Source organism: Melopsittacus undulatus, chromosome Z (genome assembly GCF_012275295.1).
Source record: "Melopsittacus undulatus isolate bMelUnd1 chromosome Z, bMelUnd1.mat.Z, whole genome shotgun sequence".
Taxonomy (NCBI): Eukaryota; Metazoa; Chordata; class Aves; order Psittaciformes; family Psittaculidae; genus Melopsittacus; species Melopsittacus undulatus.
This window is the reverse complement of record NC_047557.1, coordinates 81,412,579-81,436,537: the sequence shown is the minus strand read 5'-3', so window position 1 is coordinate 81,436,537 and position 23,959 is coordinate 81,412,579. Positions and strand designations below refer to the sequence as shown.

The 23,959-nt window shown below is 48.7% G+C and overlaps 1 protein-coding gene across 7 annotated transcripts in view; it reads left to right on the top strand.

The window, feature by feature from the left end:
- Positions 1 to 23,959, top strand: part of CPNE2 (copine 2) — a 52,692-nt gene that overhangs the window by 15,515 nt on the left and 13,218 nt on the right. For 3 of the 7 annotated variants that reach the window (XM_031051727.2, XM_005152305.3, XM_034072630.1), the window contains exons 2-11: positions 1,807 to 2,003; positions 5,640 to 5,819; positions 9,426 to 9,500; positions 12,358 to 12,429; positions 16,194 to 16,277; positions 19,270 to 19,359; positions 19,605 to 19,703; positions 20,354 to 20,440; positions 21,177 to 21,236; positions 23,612 to 23,745. In XM_031051727.2, the coding sequence (XP_030907587.1) occupies positions 1,836 to 2,003; positions 5,640 to 5,819; positions 9,426 to 9,500; positions 12,358 to 12,429; positions 16,194 to 16,277; positions 19,270 to 19,359; positions 19,605 to 19,703; positions 20,354 to 20,440; positions 21,177 to 21,236; positions 23,612 to 23,745 (1,049 nt within the window). In that variant the 5' untranslated portion in view covers positions 1,807 to 1,835. Of the gene's footprint in view, positions 1 to 1,189; positions 1,285 to 1,357; positions 1,533 to 1,806; positions 2,004 to 5,639; positions 5,820 to 9,425; positions 9,501 to 12,357; positions 12,430 to 16,193; positions 16,278 to 19,269; positions 19,360 to 19,604; positions 19,704 to 20,353; positions 20,441 to 21,176; positions 21,237 to 23,611; positions 23,746 to 23,959 lie in introns of all 7 variants that reach the window. The other 4 variants (XM_031051732.2, XM_031051730.2, XM_031051728.2 and 1 more) reach the window with 3 other exon arrangements.

Here is a 23,959-nt window from a genome sequence, read left to right as displayed (position 1 = left end):
CCCATGAGAACAAGGCACATGATTTGTACATTAAAGAAAAAAAGTAAATTAATTCTTTTATTTCAGCTACAACTGTCACCATGGGCTCAACAGGAGCTGGGCAGCTCTGGCAGGGATCCTCGTGGCCCCAGGGGCTTTGTGGTGGATGAGCCATGAGGACTTCTGCTTCTGCACGTTTGTCCTCGAAGTTGCGGTAGATTGGTGGCTGCCCACACGTGTCTCAATTTTGATGTCACACCGTCACTGTTCTGATGTGCATGGGAAGTGATGGCATGAGATGGGCTTAGTCTAGGCAAGGGGAAACAGTGCTCAGGGAAAAGTCATGGGACCTGTTTCAGTGATGTACACATGTGTGTGCAGCCAAGGATGGGGATGGGACAAGGGGGAATGGCTTTAACCTGACAGAGGGGAGATTGAGATGAGCTCTTAGGCAGAAGTTCTTCCCTGTGAGGGTGCTGAGGCCCTGGCACAGGTTGCCCAGAGAAGCTGTGGCTGCCCCATCCCTGGCAGTGTTCAAGGCCAGGTTGGATGGGGCTTGGAGCAACCTGGTGTAGTGGAAGGTGTCCCTGCCCATGGCAGGAAGTTGGAACTGGATGAGCTTTAAGGTTCCTGAGATTACCCCATCCCTGTTCCCTATCCCCATCCCGGCTTGGAGGCTGAGCTGCAAGAGAAGAGAAGATGGTAGCGAGCAGCTCCCAGCAGTGCGGGTGCTTGTAAATACTCATGCCCGGGCAAACAAATACTGTTATGTGGGGTTTCAATGCCAAGCAGCAACAGACAGCTTATTGAAGTGGAGGAAGGAGATGTTTGGGGTTTTCAGGTAAATTTGATGAGCCAGGAGGGAGCCCTTCTTGAAAAAGGGGGTGAAAGTTATTCAAGGAGCTGGTGAGAAGAGCTCTCTCTCCACCAGCAATCCCAGCCATGTGGGTTTATTAGTACATCTTAATCTGAAAATGCTTTTTCTACTCTTTTTCTTCCCCCTTTCCTCTTGTTTGCTGAAGACCACTGTTGGCTTTTACCAGGTAAACTGCACATCAGAAGGCAAAACTGTCATGTGGCATGAGGTTTTGCACTAATGGTATAGAACGTATTTATCTCTGCAAAATGGCTTTAGTAGCAGACTTTTGGCAAGCTGTTCTTGTGACAAAGGGTTTTTCATCAGGGCCCTGTAAATCATCCCATTCAACAGGTCATACAGTGATTGTCACAGTTGTCTTGCACTTCTATGAGCCAACTATTGCCACCTTTTGACTGATGCCAGAGTCACTGCTTTCTGATGGCCTGGTGAGTAGCGCTGCAGCTGTCCTCCACCCCATTCATCCTCCTGGACTCACCCCTTTCCCTGTGATGATTTCAGGGGCAGAGCTATAGTTTGGCCCTGGTAGCTCAGGTCCATGAGCCATGGCCTGGGACCAGCTCTATGATGACCGGTTTTCCTGCAGAAAGATGGTGTGGAAGTGTAGATCCTCCCCACAAAACGCCACAGCATGCTGGAAGAAGAGGTTGGGGATGCTTCAGCCCTTTGGAGAGGGGTGAGCAGAAGATGTTACCTTTCTTTGAAAATCTTTTATTTATGAATGAAACCCAGACAGGTTGTAGGTGCTCTGTGGGACATCTCAGAACATCTGCTTGGTGTGGTGGACACGTAGGGATAGTGGCTGGGCACGGTTAATGCTTTGGAGCCAGCACAGCCTCATAACTTATGAAGTGTAACTTAGAGAATGATCTGGCCTTCTGCCTGTGGCATCAGAGTGGTTTTGGCCTTTCTGCTTGCACTGAGGTTCCTCTCCATTCTCTGTCTCACAGACCGCCTGGAGCTGCTGCCTCTGGAGTCCATGGCGTACATCATGACTCCCATGCCGACGGGGCCTGTCGGCTCCCAGTACTGTGTCTGCAAGGTCGAGTTGTCTGTCTGTGGTCAAAACCTTCTGGACAGGGATGTCACTTCTAAATCCGACCCCTTCTGCGTCCTCTTCATGGAAGTTAGTGGGAAGTGGGTGGAGGTAAGTCCTGAGATTGTGTGCATTCCCTCCTCCAGTGGTTTGCCCCTGATGGTGTCTTCTCTGTGTTCCACTACAAGGCTGGTCCTTGTTCCTTCAGAGGTGGAAGCTCTTCTGGTCCTCCCAAGGTTGTGTGTGTGTCACCAGTGTGTTAACCATTCTGTGTTTTGCAGCTAGTCCTTTCCCCATTGGTGCTTTTTGCTTCATGCTGGGAGTCAGATTTAACCACATATCTCAAAATGCCAGCCTCTGGTAGAGCACATGGCAGGCATGAAAGGATGTTGCCACTTTCAAAGTGGTCCCAGCCCCTTCTCATTATGCTGTAAATTTTGAGTGCTTTGGATTCAGGTGCCTGAAATGTTAGTCCTGCATGATAGTTGGATGTTGTGAGGTCCTGCTCACAATGGGCTGTTTCTAGGTGAGACAAGATAAGCTGGTTCTTGGATCATGAGTTGTATAGACAGCCAGTCTTTGGGTTTCAGTTGAAAAGTGGCTACTTCTAGGCGCCAGGGGTGTGCTGGTTGAGCGTCTGGCAGGACAGTCCAGCGGGGAAATGCTCATGCTCTTAACACCTGTGGCCTCCTTCAAGAAGTATTTCAATGTCAACAGTCTTTAAGTTGGGCGTTTCATGGACTGGGCATTTTCCATGGAGAGGGATGGACCTTGGGATGGGATGAAGACTGCTGGGAGCCAGATGTGTGGGGAGGTTGGATCAGTTCAGCTGCAGACAGACAGCATCCAGATGGTAAATCCCAGATAAATTCTTTGCAGACATTGGTCTTTCCTCCTTAGCAGAAATCTCATAAATATGAACTTCAACTGCTGTATTTGATACCAGAAGCCCTTGATAAGAAACATTAATAAAAGATCAAGAGAACTTGATAAAAACCTTGACAAGATGATCTTGTTATTTGCTTGGTTTCAGAAGCCAGCTCCTTACAAATGAGAAATGTAATTCCTAGAGGAAGAGTGGAGGGGAGGGATCATGATGTAAACAGTGGGATTGAATGCACCCTTGGCAAGTCTGCAGCTGAGGCCAAGCTGAGTGTTGTAGTTGATTTGCTGGAGGGAAGGGATGGGATCCAGAGGACCTTTTTAGGTTGGAGGAGTGGGCCCTTGATAATCACATTAAATTCAACAGGATCAAGTGCAAGGTTCTGCTCCAGGGCCAAGCAATCCCTAGTACCTATAGACTGGGGGATGGACAGATGGAGAGCAGCCCTGTGGAACTTGGGGATGCTTGTAGGTGACAAAGTGGACACGACCCAGCAGTGTGTGCTGGCAGCCCAGAAACCCCCACTGTGCTGGGCTGCATCCTCAGAGCATGAACAGCAGGTCAAGGGTGGGGTATCTCCGCCTCTACTACACTCTGGGGAGACATGCCCTGCAGTCCTGTGTCCTGCTCTTGAGTCAGTACAGGAAAGACATGGACCTGTTGGAGTAGGTCCAGAACTGGGACATGAAGATGATCATATGGCTGGAGCACCTCTCCTATACAGACAGGCTGAAAGAACTGTGGCTGTTAAGCCTGGAGAAGAGAAGGCTCTGGGGAGACATCGTTGTGGCTTACCTAAGTATAAGGACACTTGTAACAAAGATCGAGAGAGACTTTTTACGAAGGCCTGTAGTGATAGAAGGAGCAACAGTTTTAAACTGGGACAGGTTTAGCTTGGATGTAAGGAAGAAGGGTTTTACTGAAAAGGTGGTGAGGCATAGGTTGCCCAGAGAAGCTGTGGCTGCCCCATCTCTGGCAGTGTTCAAGGCCAGGCTGGACGGGGCTTGGAACAACCTGGTCTAGTGGAAGGTGTTCCTGCCTGTGGCAGGGGGTTGGAACTGGATGAGCTTCATGGTCTCTTCCAACACAAACCAGTCTGTCATCCCGTGACTCCCTTTCCTGCCAGCTCTGTGTGTCCCTGCTGCACTAGGATACCCTGCTCAGCAGATGCAGGTGCTGCTCACAGCCTGTGGGCTGTGGGCACTGGGGCTCCGGGCACAGAGGAACATGATGGCACACTCCTGCAGCTCAGGGCAAGGTGGCTTATGCATATTTTTATTTTTCTTGTATGTGCTAAAGAGCTGAGAGCTGCATTCATCTCCTCTGCCTACCCACTCCAACACAGCTTACTCCAGGATAACACCCTGCTGATAAAAGGCTCTTTAAAGACAGGAGGATTTTCCATGGCTGTGCCATCTCTGGCAGTGACAGGATGCAGACAGTGAACAAGGAGCCATTGTGTGTTGTTCCCAGCCTTCTGCTTCAGCAGGATGAGGCTGTCTCTATCTAGTCTAGTGGAGTACGAGGGAATTGACCGTAAGCAGTTGTCTGAATTATTTTGAAGCATAAGTAAAATATTGGCTTGATCCCAGTAGCCTGCTTCCCAGCATACCCACTAGCTGGATGTGTATTCCTCTTTCAGGGAAGGGGCACACAAATGCCTCATCAGGGAACTGGAGTGTGCTTACTGCTGGCACCATAGTTCATCCAGAGGTGCCCAAATTGGCTTTCAGCACCACAACCTTGGTCACCATGGCAATGAGAATGATCAGGGGGCTGGAACATATCCCATTTGAAGACAGGCTGAGAAAATTTGGGCTGTTCAGCCTGGAGAAGAGAAGGCTGCGTGGAGACCTCATAGCAGCCTTCCAGTATCTTAAGGGGGCCTATAAGGATGCTGGAGAGGGACTCTTCATTAGGGACTGTAGTGATAGGACAAGGGGCAATTGGTTCAAACTTAAACAGGGGAGATTTATATTGGATATAAGGAATAAATTCTTCCCTGTGAAGTTGGTGAGTCCCTGGCACGGGTTGCGCAGAGAAGCTGTGGCTGCTCCATCCCTGGCAGTGTTCAAGGCCAGCTTGGACAGGGCTTGGAGCAACCTGGTCTAGTGGAAGGTGTCCCTGCCTGTGGCAGGGAGTTGGAACTGGGTGAGCTTTAAACTCCCTTCCAACCCAAACCACTCTAATTCTATGAAAAGGGGCAACACAGGAGCTATCTGTGTCCCTTCACTGATTCAGAGGATTTGCTGAAGGAGCTGTGCCTCTGGGATGACTCTGGTGCCTGCAGCATGTAGCACTGCTTCCTGAGAGGGTCTCCTCTGTAACTGGCTGTAGTTGTCACATGAATTGAAGGTTGCTCAGCATTCATCCCCCACTGAACATCACTAAAATCACTAACCAGGATCTCACTAGACTAACAGACTAACCAGTCTGTGATTCTATGATTGTATGATCACCAGCAGTGCTGCTGCATCAGCAGAAGGTCTCCCTGGGGTGGGTCTCCCAGGCAGATGCACGTCTCAGGATGATTCCAACCCCCCTGCCATGGGCAGGGACACCTCACACTAAACCATGCCACCCGAGGCTCTGTCCAACCTGGCCTTGAACAGTGCCAATGATGGAGTATTCACAACTTCCTTGGACAACCCATTCCAGTGCCTCACCACCCTTACAGTGAAGAACTTCTTCCTTATATCCAATCTAAACTTCCCCTGTTTAAGTTTTAACCTGTTACCCTTTGCCCTATCACTACAGTCCCTAATGAATAGTCCCTCCCCAGGATCCTTGTAGACCCCCTTCAGATACTGGAAGGCTGCTATGAGGTCTCCATGCAGCCCTCTCTTTCCTTGTGTTCTTTGCAGGTTGACAGAACAGAGACAGCTGTGAACAACCTCAACCCAGCTTTCGCCAAGAAGTTCATCATTGACTACCACTTTGAAGAAGTTCAGAAGCTCAAGTTTGCCCTATTTGACCAGGACAAGTCAAGCATGCAGCTGTATGAGCATGATTTCCTTGGTGAATTCTCCTGCACACTGGGCGTGGTAAGTCTCTGAGGTCCTACAGCTTGCTGTCCTCCAGCAAAGGGACCCCAAATCACATCAGCCACAGGGACATGGCAGGATTAGAGCTGCAGCTGTTGGAAAAGCTAATTTAATTTGCTTGTCACACTTCAGTTGTTGAGGTTGCACTGTTCCACTTTAGGGCTGTTGGCTGCTTGCTTGAGCCTAAGTTAGTCATAGTGTGAGCTTCTGCTGGTGCGTGCAGAGAAATATCAACTGGAAGTGTTTGAGGTACCTGTATCTTACCAGGGATTATAGTAAGCACCCTGACGACCATCTTGGATTTGGACTTGGGAAACTTCCAGATGTTTAAAGTTAGGATGTATTGTGGTCTACCTTTCTATCTCAGTTTTGCAGTTTGTTTTTTTTTGTTTGACATTTTTTGGGAGAGGATTGGTTTTTAGGAGGTTATTTGAAAGCTGTATCTATTGCAATGTGTAGCAAATCATCTCTTCTACTTTAGTGTGAGTGCAGGAATGTATTTTCTGCTCCTGTGGAAAAGCTTTCAGGACACAATGGGATTCATAAGCCTTTGGAGGGTCTTTGCATTCATGAGCCCAGACCCTGCCAGGAGTTGGCAGCTATATTCTTCAAATGTTTCTGTCCTCTGAGCTTGAGCTGACTCAGAGGCAGAGAATGAGGGGAAATTCCTCCATTCTTTTGCAGCATCCATCAGCTCAGGGCTGATGTGGTACCTGACACAAGTGTAGAGGCTGGGAAAAACTGTCTCTGTTGTGCTTGGTCCTGGGAACAGGGAGGTAAGGGAACATTGTAATAAGTGGGTTGGTATGGAAAGCCAGCCCAGGGTGTTCAGGGGGGCTTATGAATATGATTGTTTTGTCATACAGACTGCAATATGGCACTGTATACGGCAAGGCAGTATAAGTGACCTTACCATTGCCAGCTCAAGAGGCTTATGGGTTAGAAGAGCATTGGTGTTTACAGAGCTGAGGTTTAACCCTGGGTTTTTGGAAATGCTCTGAGATAAACTAATTCTGCTCCTGCAGAAATTAAGAGACAGTGCAGGCAACAGCTCAGGCTGGTGTGCAGTGATTTAGGCCAAACCAATCTTTTACTGTTAGCTCTGTTGCTGAAACACAGCCAACTCTGGTGTGGGACAGTTCAGCAACACTCACTATGATGGTTCTGATCTTGATGGAAGCTGCAAGCAGGGAATTCACTGACATAAGGAAACAGAGCTTAAACCTTGCTGTTCTTAAATGTGTCTGCAAAAGTTGAGGGCTCTGAAGGCTCATGCCAGTGAGGAGCATTATTTGTATGCACTGGAGAAGAAGGTGGAAGAGTCTTGTTGGGTCTCCCAGAAGAGCCCAACCTTTTCTAGTGCTTTGCTAGCTGTTTAACCCAAAGCATGAAGCTGGACAGACCATGCTGGGGCTGTGGTAATGGTGGGAATGGGCAGCTGTTGGCAGGTCTCACTCACATCCAAGGTTGGTCATTTAGCCATAGTGGCTGGCAAATATGGACTGTCTCCTGTCCTTAGGCACAGCTAGTGGGCTTAATCTATCAGAAAAAAAAGAGAGCTCCAAACTTCTGTAATCTCATGTAAGTATTTACACTCTGCAAAGAGAACTCTGCTTATGCCAAGTGTATGTTTTTGCAGCAGTTCTCATGTGATCTTCTTGATGACCTGTAGTCCACAGTGAGATACCAGCTTGTCATGAAGGGACCTTCTCATTTTCCCTTTTTTTTCCGTAAGGTTCTTTAAAACTCCTTTCTCTGTGGCCAGCATGGGCTTGCAGCACAGTCGAGCTGCAGGGCAGAGGTAGACTGGAGGGGTAGCATGTGCGTAGCATGTACCATAGCATGTACCGTAGGGGGAGCGTGCAGGGTGCCCAGTGAGGAGAGGGGTGAAACAGGTGGATGGGGCTTGTGGCTGGATTTTGTCTGGTAAGGTGTGTCCATAAATCCTTCCCCAGTTCTAAGGCATGAACAGCTCTTGGAAGGGGAGGAGAGCAGCTGTGGGCAGCAACAACCACACAGCGGGTATCTGACTCTTCAATTTTGAGTTAGCATTGCAGCTCTGTTGGATTAGCCAGATTGTTCTATTGCAGCTAGTTAGGTCTGTGGTGAGAGTTAAAAGGATGGCTGGATCATTCATGGCTTGTCATGACCTCCATGGCCAAACGAAATGTAGCAGGCATCACACTGCACTCTGGAGGGTGTCCATGGTTTCTGCTAAGCAGGGTGGCAAGGAGATTTTGCCTCCCTGGACACAGTGTGCCACAAGCAGTAACACTGGCTAATGATACCTATGCATTTATGGATCAAAAGCACCATAAGAAAAGCAACTGAAACTCTATTGCTGTTTAAAACCATCTCCTGTCGTCCTATCGCAACTAACGCCTTAGTAAAAAGTCTCTCCTTATCTTAGTGACTGTAGCGACCGGACAAGGGGTAATGGGTTTAAACTTAAACTGGGGAAGTTCATGTTAGATGTCAGGAAAAAATTCTTTACTGTGAGGGTGGAGAGGCCCTGGCACAGGTTGCCAAAGAAGTGGTAAATGCTTCATCCCTGGCACTGTTCAAGGCCAGATTGGATGGAGACTTGGGTGACGTGATCTAGTGTGGAGCCTGCCCATGGCAAGGGCATATGAACTAGATCATCTTAAGGCCCATTCCAGCCCTAGCCATTCTATTATGCTACGATCTTTCTTATAAACCTTCTTTTAGTACTGGAAGGCCACAGTAAGATCTCACAGAAAGGGGAACATTTCTGGAGAGGGCTGAGAGGAATTCAAGCATGGTTGAGTCACCTGGATGTCAGGAGCAATGAAACATTTCATTGCATTTTTTTTATTGTCACTATTATTTTCTGACTTTGTGATGTAAGACCAAAGGTGGAGGCAGAAGAATGGGTGGGACTGCCCATTTTAAACTGCAACCCCTAGATCTCAGATGTGTCCCCAGGAGGTATGGGAACAGAGCACAGGCAGGTCCAGTAGGTTGCTATATCCCCATGTGAGGGTCCATGCCTCTTGGGAGAAACTTACAGGATCCCCAGATCTGCAGGGGACTGAAACTCAGTGAGCTGAGAAAAATCCCAAGGGGTTCCATTCAGCTCCTGTGTCACCCTGTCTTTCCTCTCACAAGTGAGAAGTGAAAGGGAGAACATGCCTTCGGGGGATGCTGACCTCTGTGCCTTGCTTGGCAGCTGCTGTGTAGGGTGTCCAGAACAATGATGGGGGAGAGCATCTGACTTGTAATCAGGATTCACCAATGGAAGTGTGTCCCAAAAGAAAGTTGGTGGCAGGGTCACGTTAGAAGTATTTAAAATGGAGTCTGAAAAGTTGAGTTACGATTTTTCTAGGAGCAAACCACAGTAGCTCTGGTTGTGTGAGGTCTCACAGACCTCTTCCACACAGGAGCTGGACCCTGGATTCAGCAGGAAGTAGTGCTTCACCTTGTGGCTCAGGTAATGCTGGTGATATTCACAGTATCATGGTCATCCCTGAGTGTGATGCCTTTCTTCTACTCCTGTAAATGCTTAATCAGAATTAACTAAGTTGCTTATGAGACTGCTTTTGCTCATTTGTACAATCATGACTTTATTTTCTTTGGCTTCCCTAGATTGTCTCCAGCAAGAAAATAACAAGGACTCTCCTTTTGGGGAATGGCAAGCCAGCTGGGAAAGGGATGATAACGGTACAGTTACTCCTTTACATTACCTACTGTGTGCAAGGGTGGATAATAACCTGGGGGCAATGCACGACACTCACCTGGGGTCCAGGAGACTTGACTTTATCTCATGAACATTTTTCCCTCCTGTTTTTCTGCCCACTTTGATCTCTTTGGAGCACTGTGTATTCTGGGCAGGGACCGTGTTGCCTAGCATCTGCCTGGTGCCATGGGCTGTGAGTCTTCAACCTCTGTTTCGCTCCCTGAAACAAGAAAAACCTCCGTCTGGAGAAGTATAAAGTAAAATGCTGCTGCTGCTCTTTGTTATCTGGTACAACATGTCTGCTCAGCCCTCACTGGCACTGTGGGAGGTGAGACAGCTGATACCTTTGCTGTCGATGTGTGGTTTTTTTGTAGGAAGAGGATGGGAGCTGTGCTGTAGCAACAATTCTCATACTAACAGCTGCTGCTTCCGATGCAGACCCCTTTGGGCAGTGGCCTACCCACTCTGGATCTCTTTAGCAATAGGGTTTTTAAAAGAGAAGACTAAATTTAGGTTCATTTCCCTCCCACCACATTGTCCATCCTTTTTGATCTCTTCTGAGTTCTGGGTTTTGTGAGACAAGCAGCTGGGCAGCAAAGGTGTGGAGGAAAAGGCCAGCAAGGAGTTAAACTTCCACCAGGTTTAAAAGCACTGGAAGGGTTTAAAAGCCCCAGGACCTGGCTGCTGCATGTGCATCTCCACTGCTGTTTGCTCTAGAGGCTAGGAGGATGCTGCCAGCTCTTTTCTCTTAATCACTGCAGTTAGTCTTTAGAGGAAATAGTAAAAGCCATACAAGCACATGTGCCAGCCCCAAGAGGTGCATTAGCTCTTGACACCCAGTTCAATGCTCAAGAAGGAAGAACTGGACCAGATTAAAAGCTTCCAGTCAAATTCAAAGGTTACACATGTTATAAAAAAGGAAGGCCATGAATGTGTCACTAAAAGTCAAAGGGTCTGAAACATCTGCTTAATTTTGTACCATTGATGTGATTTTCTGATCTGTGGTGTTTTTTTATTTTTCTCTGGCTTGGGTTGGGGGATGACAACAGAGTTGTGTGTGGTGGGCACCTTTAGCCACTGCTTGGCACAGCACACTGCTGGAGCATGGGCTATGGACACTATTGGAGGAGCAGGCTCTAGCTTTAGACTGACACAGATAAGACATGGAGTTTGGAACCAAAGCCTACCTTCCTCACCCCTACCCTCTTTAATTCTGTCCAAGCATCCAGTTCCTTAACTGAGATGCCATAGTAGTGAACGCAACAGAAGAACCTTGGTTGGGTGGATGTGGTTGTGTGAGGGTCTCTAGGTTTGAAGAGGTGGAGGAAAACCCCGAAGAAACCCACTGTGTTTGTAAAATCAATCCTGAGACCTTGCTGCATGCCTTTGCTGGGCACAGAGCTGGGGATGTTGTTACTGTCCATGCTGGCTAAGAGAAGATGCCACCAGGAGCATGCAGCAGTGTGGCACAAGGATGTCCCTGGCTTGTCTGCACAGTCCAGCTTTTTTGTAGCCTGCAATGAACCCTAAAATGCTGTACACTGGCTGAGTGTGCTTTTGTGGGGATCAGCAAAAGGTAAATTTCATCCACTTCCCTAGAGTTTCTCTTCCTCCTGCTGGCTGTGGTGACCATGCATGCCCAATGAGGACTAGGTGGGAGAGAAACTCAATGCTGTGCCTTTGCAGTAGGGAACTTTTGACTTCCCATCTATACAGAGCAAAGGAGAAAACTGAGTTTTGCGGGTGATGAATGGGTCCTTTCTGGACAAAAGAGTTGTGTTTGCCATGGAAGGGCTGGGAGATTATTCAGGATGTTAAAGAGCTGCCCAGGCAGATTCAAAAGCTGCATCTCTGTAGACTCCCTGGCTCTCCTAAGTGCCAGTAACCCCCTGGCTTCTCATTCTGCAGAAAATTGTCCCCTTTATTTCTGCAAATTTTTCTACAAACTTTGCTGTGATTTCTCCACATACCTCCAGTGAGGAAATACCTCCCTCCAGGACAACCTCTTTGGGAGCCAGCAAACAGCTGAACTTGGGAGCACCATGTGTGAGGGAATTGTTCACCCCATGCTTCCACAAGGGAGGATGCTAAGGCCAAGGATGCTAGGGAACTGCTCAGCCCACTGCAGGGAGTGGAGGAGGAAGAGGTGGGGAGCAGATGCTTGGCAGGACACAGCCTTGAGGAGATAAAATACAAATGATTCAGAAAATGGCTGGTAACAGAAGTTAATAAATGTGGGGTGGTGTTTTTTTTTTTTTTTTGTTATAAACATTCATTTTCTTAAAATACCAAGAGACTCATTAGACCACGCTCCAGACAAAACTGGCCCACTGGTGACTGGCAGCTGAAGCCCTTCTGGAGTGTATGTGAATAAAGTCTCAAACTGAAGTAATCTGGGCTGTGCTCCTGACTGCTGCAGTGCCTCAGGAGCAATGGTGGAGTTTTCACTCCTGGGGCTGCCTCTTCAAGTGGGGATATGTGGCTCAAGTTCTTGATCCCACTGGCATCTCCTCCAAGGGATGGGGCAGCTGGTTTTTGCTGTGCCCAGCCTAGGACATGTAGGATGAGGTGGCACATCTTGCAGGCAAGGCTTTCTATGGCTCCTGCTTCCTCATGGCTTGGTCCTTGGAGGCTTCTCCACGTCCTGATGAGCCCTGACGCCAAAAAGCCTTGTGAGACCAACTTAGGCACGACACACAACAAAGGGGCTTCATCTTAGAGCCAATGGTATGGGGGAAGGGGCTGTGTGGGGAGTCCTGGCACCTCATTCTCCCTTCAGGTTGTCCATTCAACAAGCTTAATTGTACCTGAAAATCAGTGTAACCTCCCCGTGTCTTTCAGATAGCTGCCCAAGAGCTCTCTGACAACAGGGTGATTACTCTGAGCATGGCTGGCAGAAAACTGGATAAAAAGGTGAGTGGGGTTCTGACTGGGGGATGCAGTGTTAAGTTTCTGACCCTTGTAGGCTAAAGAAATCTCTGCTTTTGGACATAGCAGTGACATAAAATTGCGCTGTGGAGCAAGCATCAGGATAAGGCTGGAGGCGCTCGGATCCTGGTGGTGCCACTGTGTACACCCCTGCCTCAGTTTTCCTGTTGGCACGTATTGCTTTCTTCATCATGAGCACTGAAATGGAAAGATAATGTGGCACAGGATCTGCATACTTGCGTGTCCTAAAGACAGCAGATACACTACTTTGGTGGCTCTCATTTGGAAATGTCTCCTGACAGAGCTGACAGTGTTGATGCCCCTTGAACCTCAGAAGTGGTGACAGCTCCTGGCTCGTTGCCTTCAGCCCTTCTGGAAATGGAGTGAACATCATCTTGTGTCTCAAAGAGTAGGGCCCATCTTTTCTGAGGAAGAAGTGTTGACCTCATGGTGTCAATAGTGCCTGAGTTTTGCTTTGGATATGATATTCAGGAATTCAAGAACTTCTCTGAACGTGCTTTGGATATGATGTTCAGGAAATCGAGAACTTCTCTGAACAAAGCCATCTGACCTTACTTACCAGGCAAACAGTGATATTCCTCTTAAACCAGGGCTGTTGCTAAGCCACCGATGGGAATATTATTTTTCCCTTCTTTGTAATCAGACCTTTTGTTACTGGCAGGATAGCCCTCAGTTTTTAAACTGGGGTAAAGCAAGTATCCAGACAGAAGTGTATTTGCTGGGGCAGAAGACATTGTTTGTTCAGTCCTGTTGTCCAAACTGGATGGATGTCTGGTTTACCCAAGTGTTTTTTCCACTTGCACTTGCTGGCAATAGCTTTTTTCTTGCCCTCCTGCTTACCCTGCCTAGTGCAGAGAACCAAATGCCCTGCTAGAAAATCCCCACACAACTTCATAAATGGTCTTGAAAATGTCTGGGATGTGGCTGAGGGTCAATCCCCATGCATGTCAATGAAGACATCCATAATGCAACAGTTTTCTTCCAGCATCCCAAGAACAAGCCTCTGCTCCCTTGCAGAGCAAAGGGTGGGATTTCACAGCAGGTTTGGTGCCCTTCCTTCAATATTCAGAGTCCCTTTGCAGCTGTGGCCACTGTGAAGATCAGGGCCAAGGAACTGGGTCCTCCCTGTATGTCTGAGGCACGCCTCCACTTATGGAGGTTGTATCAGCCACTTCGTTGGTGGCACCATACGCTCCATGGGCGGGAGTTGCCTTTCTAATCAGGTTTGCAACCAAGCTCCTCTACCAGGCATAACCTATTGCATCTTCTGATATTCTTCAACTAGAACACACCTGTGGGTCTGCTGCCCTTCAGACCCACAGTCAAGGTACAGAAATTCAGCATCTACCTGGTTACACTGGGATAACGACTGTGGTATTCTTTCTTGGTCTCCATCTGGCTTATCAGTAGGTGTCAGCAGAAAGCTCCTTAGTGAATGCCTGCTGATGGGGTTTCTGTGTGGACTCACATAACACACAGCACAGCACTGCTCAGAGTCCTGCTTATATGCAAAGGATGTTCATGTCACTTCACAGAAATTCAAATAGTCTCTGAAAAAGGAAATTGGATGATACACAGTCCTTTTTGGTCATTATTGGTAGCTCCCACCATGAACACCCTGAATATGGAACCTTTCTCAGGCTGTGGGCAGGTCCTCCTCCCAATTACATGTCCATGATTTCTCCACCTACAGCTCACCACCTTGCTTTACATGCCAAAGCTGCACAGCAGGAGCATGTCAGCAGGAGAACCAGCCTGATGCTCTTGTTCCTTATCAGGAACCTGATCAGAGCCTGGCCAGCTCCTGGGAGAGTTGTTTCAAGGAAAAATTTCTTGCAGAAGGGAGGTACTTTTACCTGGTACCAGCCCTGGTGAGCTCAGAGCTGTGTGTGCCACCACAGCCATGGGGACAGCCAGAGGGCAATGATGCTTCAGCATAGCTTAGGAAGAGCAAGCACTGTGAGGTGGGACTGCTGCTGGAAGCTGTGGTTTGAAGATGCACCTGGTGGGAGTGCCACCTCCACCTTCCTCATTCATGGTGTGCAAGGACCAGTTTGGATCAGTTTGCAGACTGATCTGGTCTGCTGAGCTCCTGTGGTTGCTCAGCTTCCATCTCGTGCCAGGTTTGCAGGAGTGAGGTGTTTGTTGTTTTGATGTTTTAAAATAGCAGCATGTAATCCTGTGGCTTGGAGGCATCTCGCACCCCATTTTTAATGGAACAATATTGACTGGACTTGCAGACCAGGCTGGTCCACATGGGATGACAGCAGAATCCTTCAAAGCTCCGTGCTGCCATCTGAGCTGGTGCCCCCACTAACCCACACTGGGCTGGCTGTTGCAACTGCACTGGGTTGCAAGTTAAGCTGGCAGAAGCAGGGTCAGGTACCCATTGCTGGTTCTTTAATCCATCAGTGAAGATTGAAAGTGCCAAGGCCAGGCACTGTGAGTGAGCAGGATCAGAACTGTGCCATAACCCTAACCCTGCAGAAAAAAATGGCTTGGGTTTCTCTTCTGAAAACATGTGAAAAAGGGTAGGAGAAAATAGCCCCATATTACCAGAGCACATCCCTGTGAGACTTTTTGGTCTGTTCTTCTGGCAGAACAATTCTGACTGAAGCAGGATTTTGTTTCTCTAAGCCCAAACACTTGGAGTGATTTACTTTTCTGGCTGGCTTTGGAAACAGGATTTGGATACAGAAGTTAATGGATTTTCTGAAGGAGCCTCACTAGAGCCTGTGTCTGTCCCAGCCGCCACCTCCCATGCTGGCTGTGGACAGCAGCTCCTGGGGTGTCCATGCTTCCTCCTCCTCCATGAGCAGCCCCCTGCATCCTTGCTGCGTCACTTCGAAGCCCCAAAAGCTCCTGTTCAAACTCTTAAGAACTTCCTCCAGTTTTTTGCAGGACTCAGGCACCCACATCCCCCTGGGAGGAAAACCCCAGCTGCAATGGCTTGAGTTCTCAGTAAATAATTTTGGATATTTTAGGCTGTTTTTTTTTTCCTCCACTTCCTAGTCTTGCTGAATGGGAATGAAGTTCTTTGTTGGAATGCTGCAGTTTCCCTGTGTGGATGTCACCAGTGGAGTCCTACTCCACTGCAGATGCCCCCATGTGCAGCAGGGATGTGTTTTTCTCATGAGACACGTATTTCTTGTAACCAGCAGCCCTTTAGTATCTTTGAATATCTGAGGAGATAGGCAAGAAAGGCAGTACACACCGACTCAGGGCTGTGCATCTCAGCGGGTGTTAACATGATCTCTGTCAACACCAGGGCAGCTTGCTTCTGAAAGATTTCTTCTGCTTATACTTCACTGCTGTGTGGAGGAGGGTGGGGTTTTTTTTTTCGTTTTCCCCCAAGATACTCATGCACTTCATAATTCTGTTTTTCTTTTGGAGCTTTGGATGTTTTTCAAACCCAAATGCAGCTGCTTCCCATCTGGGGCTGTTTTCCATAGCATCTGCATCCAGGGAGCAAACTGGTGCCAGGGCACATGCCAGGTGCTGACTCTCCTGCAGCATCAGTGCCAAAATGTGGCACAAAAGTCCATGGGATCATGTGGTCAGGGCATGGAGGAGTGGCTGCCCACAGGTGCTGCCGGTTTGCTGGCATGCTTGTGAGCCACTCTTGTGAGGACATGAGTCTGCAGGGTTGGCACTGCTTGGGGAAGGAAGTGTCTTGTACTGGCTGCTTGCAGAGCACTGTGTGACCCATCCTGCTTTTCTCCCCCCAGGACCTGTTTGGAAAGTCAGACCCTTTCTTGGAGTTCTATAAACCAGGTGACGATGGGAAATGGATGCTGGTCCACAGAACAGAGGTGAGCACAACTCTAACCCAAGCTGCAGAAATACGACCATTCCTTACATCAGCTCCTCTTGCCCTTCATGGTACTGTCTCACCAATGACCCATAAAATGTGGTGGGATCCAGGGATTTCTAAAACTTATAGCTGCCTTCCTGGTACCAGTTGAGGCTGCTAGACTCCAGTGGATAAAGATTTACTGAGGCTAGCAAGGACCTGCGATCTGTTCTGTGTTATTCCCTCCTGTATCTACCAAGCAGAGAGGGAGATGGTTTTCTAAGCTGTGTTAACCGCTACGGTCAGCCTGGACATGGGCTGAGCCCTGGACCACTGTTGCTCCACTTGCAGGACAGCAAGATGATCTGTGACCTGAGCAGATGGTGGGGAGAGATGGTGGGAGGTGACCTAGGGAGTAGCAATGGGGAAAGGTTAAAACAAGCTTTTGCCAGATCCTCAGCTAGGAGGATGCTCCGGTGTCTCCAGGTGTCTACAGCTTCAGCACACCCGCACTTGGCTCATGTCTAGTGGAGCTGGAGCCCCTGCCGAGAAGGCTATACCTGTACCAGGGTGTTTATTTACCAAGTCTTGCAGTAGGTTGCTTTTTACCACTGCTGTGCAGTCCATGAGGATTTCCCCCAGTCATACCAGGATGTGTGTAGCATCCCATGATCTGTAGTACTGATATGGGCTGACGCCAACCCTGTTCTTTTTTTTTTTTTTTTTGTGCTTTCCCACACTCATTTCCATGCGTATTTAATTCACACCAAACTTAATATTTCTCTTTGTATTTCTGTGGGAGCAGGCTGGGACCTTGTTTTGATGTTTCCTCCTGGTTTAGTGTGGGTAGCAGGGCTTTGACTCACCAAGATATGTTTCTCAGACACGTGGGGATTTGGACTGACCTTCAGCACTTCCTCCTGGAAGAGGCGTGGGAATTGGGAACGTGGCTTTGCACCAGCCATCGCTGTTAAGCAGATCAGGTTTATAGGGAGCACATGTATATACTGGTTTTTCCTCTGGATTGCTGCCCAGTTTCTCTGCTCTCCTGTTTCAATGGAAAAGGGTCTAGCCAGGTTTTGTTTTAAGTAATGGGTGCTCTAACAGTCTCCTCCTTACCAGCCCCTAATGCATCCCATTGCCCTCAGAGGAATCCCACACCACGTGACCATCTATGTGTTTTGAGGCTGGATACAAAGTAATAAGGTTCCCCATTCTTACAGCTTTTGGTATGGAAATGTAACTAGCACTTGCTCTGATGCTGGTATTCCCTGTGCCATGATGGAGGTACCTGACAGGGAAGGATCAGGGTGCTCATTACAGCTGGTATTGGAGCATCAGTGTGGATGCCCAGCTGGCTCTCATGCAGTGGAGATGCCAGATCCTTCTCCAAGCACTGCAGGGCCTGGCTGGCAGCACGGGCACCATCTTGGGGTGCATGGGCTCCTTCTGCTCTTCTGTCATGGGTTCAGCCGTGGCAGTAATTTTTCTCCTTCTTGTAGCTGGTGCAGTGCTGTGTTCTGACTTCTGGGCTGGGAACAGTTGCTTGGTAGCGAGCATGTTTTGAGGGTGTTTTTGTTCAAGGCCTTTTCTGAGCACGTGCTCCAGCCAGGTGGAGGAGGGGAGGCCAGGAGGAAGGAGAGACGGGACACCTGACCCAGGCTAGCCAATGAGGTATTCCATACCATAGCACGTCATGCCCAGGATGCAACTGGGAGAGAGGGAGGAGGAGGGGTAGAGCTCAGGAGGAAAATGGAGGAGGGAGCACGCGGTGCTCGGCCGGGCAGGGTGGAGTGAGTTATGGGTCGGTGGCTGGTGGGGTGTTGTATTCTTTTCGCTTGTTATTGGCTGTATCATTATTATTTGTAGTGGTAATGGCAGTGGTGATTTGTGTTGTGCCTTAGCAATTAAACTGTTCTTATCTCGATCCGTGGGGGCTACATTCTTTGGATTCTCCTTCCTAACTCTCCGGGAGTTGGGGGACTTGGTTTAAACCACGACATCTTCCTAGCCTCCCGCAGGAGGAGTTTACATATTCTCGACTAAACTGTGCTTGCAGCATCAGGGTTTCTTTCACCTGGTCTCACATCAAAGCCTGTCTGTAAAACAAGATGCCTGTTTCAGGTCCTGTGTTGCTGTTTGCCTGCAGCACAGCCATGAACATCTTCCAGCTGTGCTGTTGCTGCTGCAGCTGCGAAGGTCCACAGTCCTCCAATCCCTCTGTTTGCCTTGCACACAGAAGGGTTAATCTGCCACCTATATCCAGCTTTCTAATACTCACATGAATCTCTCTTTTAAAGCACCACACCTTCATGAAACAGGGTCTTCACCTGCCTGCAGGCATCTTTGAGGTACATGGCATGTGCCTGGAGCCTGCCAGTGTTTGCCTTGTTTCCACCAAGGAAGCTTAAGCAAACAGTTGTATTCTCTCAGGAAATGTCAAACAGTATCAATTAATATTTCTCCAGCTGAGGCAGCAGATGTTATTCAGATGAGGCAGGAGAGCCCAGGGCTGTTTGGCTTTCCTGGCTGGTTGCAGCATCCCACTACTCCATCTTCTTGGTGGTCAGAGCCCAGATGGATATAGGCTGCCCTGGAATGTTGAGGGAGAGTAAGCAATGAGTAAGGTGCAAGCAGGGGGAAGCAGAGGGTATAAATAGTAGCTCCTGGCCTTGGACTGGTGGAGTAAGTGGATATGCCCATGCTCTGGGCTTGGTTGTGTCCATGCTACCCAGTCTGCTGCAGCTGTTTTCTCAAGCAGGTTTGTTTAATTACCTCGGAGATGTAATGCAAATGAATCTGTTGGAACTCACAAGTGCTACAGCCTGAGATGGAGGCAGGATGCTGTATCTAAGTTAGGAAGGCAGAAGAGGGCTGAGATGGAGCTTCTGCAGCTTGCCTGGGCTGCCCCATTGAGAACCTGGTCCAGGGTTGGAGACGTGTCCCTGCTTTGTGCCAGTCTCTCCCAGCAGATGTGTCTGTAACAGCATCCCTCTATTCCCACCCTGCAGGTGGTCAAGTACACACTGGACCCCACCTGGAAGCCCTTCACTGTGCCTTTGGTGTCACTGTGTGACGGAGATGTGGAGAAGCTGATAAAGGTAAAGGAGGCCCCTTCAGCTTTCATTGTGGTGGTGAGCCTCTGGAATAGATCATTAAATGTCTAAAACCCCATGGCTAGTTTATAAAAAACAAAACAAATCAACAAAGCAGAACAATCCCCAAACCTCCCCAAAACCTTACCCTTGTTTGGGGTCTTCAACAGGAAAGGTTGGGAACTTCAGCAGGTCTCCTTGCAGGAGGTAGTGTCTGTGTCTAAGAGTGGTTTGTGCTCCTTCCACCCTAGGTGGTGTGTTACGACTATGACAGTGATGGAGGACATGACTTCATTGGGGAGTTTCAGACCTCAGTGGCTGGGATGCGTGAAGCCCAAGATGCCTTTCCAGTAAGTGCTGACACACTTGCAGGGAAGAACAAGGAATGGGCTCCTTGGAGCTGACAGTGGATTTTGGTACTAGCTCTGAGACCCTCAACCTGTTCTGAGAGGCCAAGTCCAGCCACCTTTCTCTTCCTACCAACACCATAAGTGACCAAGGCCACAGCTGTAGCTAAAGCATCTGAGCTAGAGAGCTAAGGCAGTCCTGGGCTGTGCTGAGATGTCTGAAGCAGCACCCGTGATTTGAGGGGATGCCCTGTGGTCTGACGGCCAGAAGGCAACATGTGACATGCTGCACTGGTTTTGTGGCCAAAGATGTCCCCATCTTCCACTTGAAGTTTTGGACAAAAGTCTTGGCAGAAGCCACCTGATTTGAAGGCACATTGTGAAGACTCATGGATAATCACAGCTGCTGTCATTGCTAGGAGTACTGCCTGCCCTAATTATTCATGTGTTTGACCCACCCCATCCCTAGCAGGTTCTGTGCCTGCAATTCCATCATTAAATACCTGTAACACACTCTGATTCTTTTCTGTCTCGTCAGCACTTTGAGAGGCATGGAGGGAGGGTGCCCCTGGGATGTGGCTGCTGGTGGCATCTTCAGTCCATAGCACAGACCAACACCACTTTCACACCGGTGTCTGCCTCATGTGTTACAGCTTGAGATGGAGTGCATTAACCCCAAAAAGCAAAAGAAGAAAAAGAATTACAAGAACTCGGGGATCATAATTGTCAATTCCTGCAAAGTGAGTATGATGCTGGGATGTTTCTGCTCCTATCTGGGATCAGCTCTTCCTAAGCTCCCCCATCCTTTCTGACTTCAGCACCCTTGCATTTAGAAGTGCAGGTCCAGCAGAGCATGAATCAAAGTGTGATTTCCTTTCTGCCTGGGTATCTTGCCTGGCACCCTATGTATCAACTTGCTGCACCCAATGTATCAACTTGCTGGTGCCACCCTATGCTCAGGTAGCCGCAGACTCAGGAGGAGGTGTTCGATACAGGCAGCATCTACACAAAGCCCAAACTTTAGGTGCTTACCAACTCCTTCGTGTCAGGTCAGTTGAGAGCAGTCGTTCTGAGCTAAGGTTTTGAAGTCCTCCCTTTGTATGGCACCAATACAACTTTTCCCACACCAGATCTGCAGGTGGCATGAGACTGTTTTGGCCATGGGGAGAGGACCTTCCATTCATTTCACCATGACGGACACTTCCAGCTCTCAGTGACCTCTGTCTGGGCATCCCAGCCCAACTCTCACCCAACATACAGCCCTGCTTGGCCTCATCTGACTTGTGAACTGCCAAAATGGTGCTGTGGGAGTCCCAGGTGGTTTTTCCCATTGCTCTAAGTGGCTGAATGTCCCCAAAGGTGCAACCTCACAGTGACACAGGCTTGGGCACTTTCTGTGGGTTTTCTGGTATTTTTTTGTTCTGCAATGGTGAAGATTGATGAAACACTCCTTGGTTTGGTTTGGTTTTCTTTCAGATAACCAGAGATTTCTCCTTCCTGGACTACATCCTGGGAGGCTGCCAGCTGATGTTTACTGTAAGGACTTTTGCTTCTCTCTGCCCAGTAATAGTAACAGCTATCTAACAGTCAAACCAGGGAGGGAGGTTCTGCATGAGATTTGGCACCAGCTTGGGTGGCTTTTCATGGCAACGAGGAACTGCCTTGTTTTGCTGTTAAACTGCATGTGTTTGGGGTGTTTGAGGGTCATTACTGTGATGCTCAGATGCATCCAGTAGCCTGGAGGGAGCTGGCTAGAGTCTTGCTGAAGATCAGACTTACATAAAGACCCCCTGCCCCTTCTCAGAATGTTACTGGCTTTTCTCCCTGTTGCAGGGGTTTTTGTAGAAGCTCTCCTTATTTTGAAGCCAGCTGAGAGGTTTTGGGCTGTTAATGAGATGGTCTTCTGCATTTTTACTGCCATTTCCACCTTCTTTCAAGCTGGACTGTAGCTTGTCAGGAGTAACTAACTGAGGACATTACAACCCTGAGTGAAACCACCACAAGGCAGAAGTGGGGTTTTCAATTTCTCCAAACTTTTCTGGTGCAGTATGCAGAGAGCTGTGAGCACTCAGGATTTCAGTTTGTATTTTTGTTGTTTCATCTAAAAACATGGTGGAGTGGGAGAGTGTGAGGAGAAGGAAGAGTTGTCATAGGAACGGGAGAGTTTGGAAGAGCTTTTGTGTGCCATTCTGCCTCTGTGCTCAGGTTGTGGTGCTGGAGAGTGAAGCGAAAATCATTAACTTTATTGTTAGCATAGACCTCTTGTGTGAATTAGGCTTGAATAATGAAATCTCCCCACACCCCATCTAAAGATCTGCTGGTTACTGGAGGGCTTCTCCCCTGCCCAAGGCATCTTTAGTCCAAAACCCCAGGTGGATTTGCAGTGGGTGCAACAGTGCAGGAACACCAGAGCTGGGAGGAGGCAGCTGCTGCACATGCCCCTGCAGTTTGGAAAGGCAGCTGGTATCCTCCTATGGAGGAAGGCAGTAGGGAGAGAAGGGCTAAAGCCACAGAGGAGAGGAGCATTGTGTCCAGCTGCTTGCTTCGTGCTGCAGGCAGCTGCATCCCTCAGGAACCTGTAGCTCTAGTGCTGCTCTTTGTGGTATTGCTTGTCTGACTCCTCTGGGTCCCCCTACCGTGCTTCCCTTTCCCTCTTGTGCTCCAGTCATGCTTGTGGTGGCTCAGCAGGAGCTTGGCACATGGGCATGGGTATTACAACGTTTTTTGGTAAAGCTGTAAGGTTGTTTGATGAGGAAGTTGGGTTTTCATGGAACCATAGTTTGGGTTGGGAGGGAACTTTGAAGATCATCAGTCCAACTTGCCCTGCCATGGGCAGAGACACCTTCCACTAGACCAGGTTGCTCCAAGCCCATTCCAACCTGACCTTGAGCACTGCCAGGGATGGGGCAGCCACAGTTTCTCTGGGCAACCTGTGCCAGGGCCTCACCACACTCACTGAACAACAGTTTTCTCTTAACTCCAATCTAAACTTTACCCTTTTCCAGTTTAAGACCATGTCCTCTTGTCCTGTCAAGCCTGTTTTATCAGCCAGTCTGGCACAGAGTGGTGACATGTCCTAGGCTGTGACTATTTTCTTGCCCCAGCCAGGCCAAAGTCCTTTCTCATCCGGATCACAGTTCATCCTCTCCCATTACAGATATGGAGCAAAATCCAGTGTGAATCCCCTGATCTCAATTTAGCCCCAGAGTTATTCTGGGTTTTGCATATTTGCTGAGCAAACAAGGTGAGCACAGTTGTGCTGCCTGCTTGCCTCTTCCTGGCTCTTCCTTCCCAGTCATTTCAAATCAGGTGGTTCAGCATCTCCTCTGCTGATCAGATTTAACTGAGTCTGGGATGGGCATTTCTACACATGTCTTTAAATAGCAAGCTTAATTGAGGAGGGAGGAGAAGGAGTGCCTTGCTGATAAAGTCCCCCGAGAGCTCAGTATGCACTGGTCCTCAGAAAAGCCCAGTGAATTCCCCAGGAAAAGATGTGCTCAGGATTGTGACTCATTGATCAAAGACCCTGAGATCCAGATGCCCAGGTGGCTCTGGCTGCTTTAATGTCCATGGAGCTACTCAGTTCCTGAACTTAACAACTGGGAGATGGGCAGCGAAGATCCTGAGCCGGAGATGGTATGGCCTGCTGCAGGAGCAAGGGCTGCTTCAGGACATGAGTCATGATGCTGGCTGGTGAAAAATGTAGGTGTAATAGTGAATGGCTTTGCCTAACTTAGTATTGAATCAGCTTTTTTTAGGGAAGGTAAAGAGCTGTTAGACTTTTCCAAGTTTGAGGTTTGGATCTTGATGGAGATGTGTGCAGACCTCAAAGGCAATGAAGGCTTGGTTGCTAGGTCTGCAGTGATGTCTGCTAATGGAGTATGGGTCTGTGCTTCTCTCTTGTCCCCCAGGTTGGGATTGACTTCACAGCCTCCAACGGGAACCCTCGAGACCCCTCCTCTTTGCACTACATCAACCCCATGGGGACAAACGAGTACTTGTCAGCTATCTGGGCTGTCGGCCAGATCATCCAGGACTATGACTCGTAAGCACCATGCCCCTCTGCCTCCTCCCCTTTTGAGGATGTTTTCCTGGCTTCCTGGGGGCTGATGGGATGCAGGTATCTCTATTTCCCAGCTGCAAGGCCAGCATTAAATAGCACCTTAATTTTGAAAAGCTCCTTGGAGAAACTTTCCATATACAGTGGAATGCAGGAGGAGAACAGGGTAAGGACAAGGCTTCTCCTCTCCCCCCATCAC